The sequence below is a fragment of the Monopterus albus genome, unplaced genomic scaffold (genome assembly GCF_001952655.1).
Source record: "Monopterus albus unplaced genomic scaffold, M_albus_1.0 scaffold28.1, whole genome shotgun sequence".
NCBI classification, from domain to species: Eukaryota; Metazoa; Chordata; class Actinopteri; order Synbranchiformes; family Synbranchidae; genus Monopterus; species Monopterus albus.
The window spans coordinates 5,200-7,171 of NW_018127908.1; the positions used below are offsets into that span (position 1 = coordinate 5,200).

A 1,972-nucleotide genomic window follows, 5' to 3' on the forward strand; every position below is an offset into this window, starting at 1 on the left:
GGCTGTTTTGGGGACAAGGTCAGAGAGGCCAGATTGAGATGGTTTGGACATGTGCAGAGGAGGGATAGTGGTTATACTGGTAGAAGAATGTTGGAGATGGAGCTGCCAGGCAAGAGGTCAAGAGGAAGGCCAAAGAGGAGAAATATGGATGTACTAAAAGAGGACATGAAGTTAATAGGGATGAGAGTAGAAGATGCCAAGGATAGAGTTAGGTGGAAACAGACGATTCGCTGTGGCGACCCCTAACGGGAACAGTCAAAAGAAGAAGAAGAAGAAGAAGAAGAAGAGTCAGGCTCTCAAATGGGGAAAACAAAACCAAATAATGTTTTTCACAGGAGATGCCAAACGTAGTTTGTGTAACTGTGAGTTTTGTGTGCCTCTCTCTGTTCCATGGCAAGGGTTTTCTGGTCTCTTTGAAAGTCTTTTGTTTTTTGTGTTATCTCACTTCCCATTACAATAACCTTAAGCCTTGAGCACCTCCAGCGCCAAAGCAATGATCCTTGGCACACTGCGGTAGAATGACTCATTCTTCAGACCCACAAGGCTGTAATAGGTCAAAGGTCGTCCTCCCACTACTGCTCTAACCCGAGCCTGGTAAAGTCCTTGATCATTCTTGGAGTTCAGATCAACTAACACCTGAAAAAAAATTAGAGGAGCAAATCAAAGTTATATAATAAGCATAAGCAAAATAATTAATCTGTTTGCTTCCACCATTACTCATCTTGATCTCTCCATCTCAAGTCATTGTTTACCTCTTGGAAGTTCATGGATAGGTTGCTGTTTGGGATGCTTAATACCCAGCTGTAAGAGTCTCTGACTTGGCTGACTTGCTGTGAGAACTCTCTCACTCCAGGACAAACTTCAGGAAAAAAACAAAAACTTTTAATTTAAGAAACAACACTGACCCTTGAAACATATTATTTTGTGAAGCTAATGAATAGTTAATTTAGTGGCACATACTTTTCCCACTGGCTCCAGGTATTTGCCTCTTGCAAAGAAGGCTCCTGTATTTTCTGTGAAGACATAAAGTCTTTACCATATCTGCAGTTTGTCTGGGGTCTGCGGTCATCTCTGTGTGCTCACCCTCAGTGACTGTCTGAGCAATAGTCATTGACTGAACTTGAAGTGGTGACACTGAAGATTTTAAATCTGTTCTATCTACAGTGTCAACAAAAGAAAAATCCTCTGATGTGGTGCTCCATGTTACATCAGGAAAGGCATCTCTCCAGGACAAGGTTTCACTCTTTTTTGCAGTTTCTCTCACATCTTGTGTTCTTAATTTTCTCATTTCATTCGTCAGGGCTGTGAGAAGTGACCAAGGCTCCTGGGATTCCTGGGAGGAGGAGGAGAGGGGACTGGTGTGGACTGGTGTTCCAGAAAAAGGAGTAGGCAAAGTTGGGGTGCTGGGCAGGTTTTTCTGGAGGTAGGCTGTATCTAAGTGCAGGATGGGAGGAGCAGCTCTGGAGTCCAGTTTGGAGCGCAGAGCTGAGATAATGGATCGATATTCTCCGTCTAGTCGATGTATTGAGGAGTCCTCTACCTGGAAATGACAGGTCAGATAAATCATGTGAGTCAGGCCCCTTACTTAAAAATAAAACGTATCCATGTTGTTGTCTGACTCCTGGCTTCTGAAAGTTCATGCAAGTCATGGTAAGTCAAGAAAAAGTCTATGCTCTTTGGTTAGTGAAAGGCTGCCATTAAATTACCTATAAACCTAAACATTTAATAGATTTTGACAGTTCTAAATTAATTGTGTCTTTTCATTTCAAGCCTCAGACTGTGCTGTGTATATTTCCACACAATGCAACATTCTACAACAACTTAGCAGTAGTGGAAGAAGTACTCACATCCCTTACATAAGTAAAAGTAGCAGTACCACAGTGTAAAAATACTCTACAAATAAAAGTCCTGAATTCAAAATAAAAGTAAAAATACAAAATATTAGTATCAAAATATAGTTAAAGTAGTATTA

The 1,972-nt window shown here is 41.2% G+C and overlaps 1 protein-coding gene across 1 annotated transcript; it reads right to left on the reverse strand.

The window, feature by feature from the left end:
- Positions 1 to 277: 277 nt before the first annotated feature.
- LOC109957621 (serine protease 56-like) lies at positions 278 to 1,124 on the reverse strand. The gene is made up of 3 exons (XM_020595614.1): positions 961 to 1,124; positions 753 to 859; positions 278 to 636 (listed from the first exon to the last, which is right to left on the reverse strand). Exons 1-3 carry the CDS (start codon positions 1,109 to 1,111, stop codon positions 463 to 465), a joined length of 432 nt encoding a protein of 143 aa, XP_020451270.1. The 5' UTR covers positions 1,112 to 1,124; the 3' UTR covers positions 278 to 462.
- Between the last annotated feature and the right edge of the window lie 848 nt (positions 1,125 to 1,972).

Coding starts and splice junctions, on each gene's coding strand:
- LOC109957621 (XM_020595614.1), bottom strand. CDS start 1,111: ATGACTATTGCTCAGACAGTCACTGAGGGTGAGCACACAGAGATGACC. Junction 860..960: donor ACCTGGAGCCAGTGGGAAAA/GTATGTGCCACT, acceptor TTTTTCCTGAAG/TTTGTCCTGGAGTGAGAGAG. Junction 637..752: donor TATCCATGAACTTCCAAGAG/GTAAACAATGAC, acceptor ATTTTTTTTCAG/GTGTTAGTTGATCTGAACTC.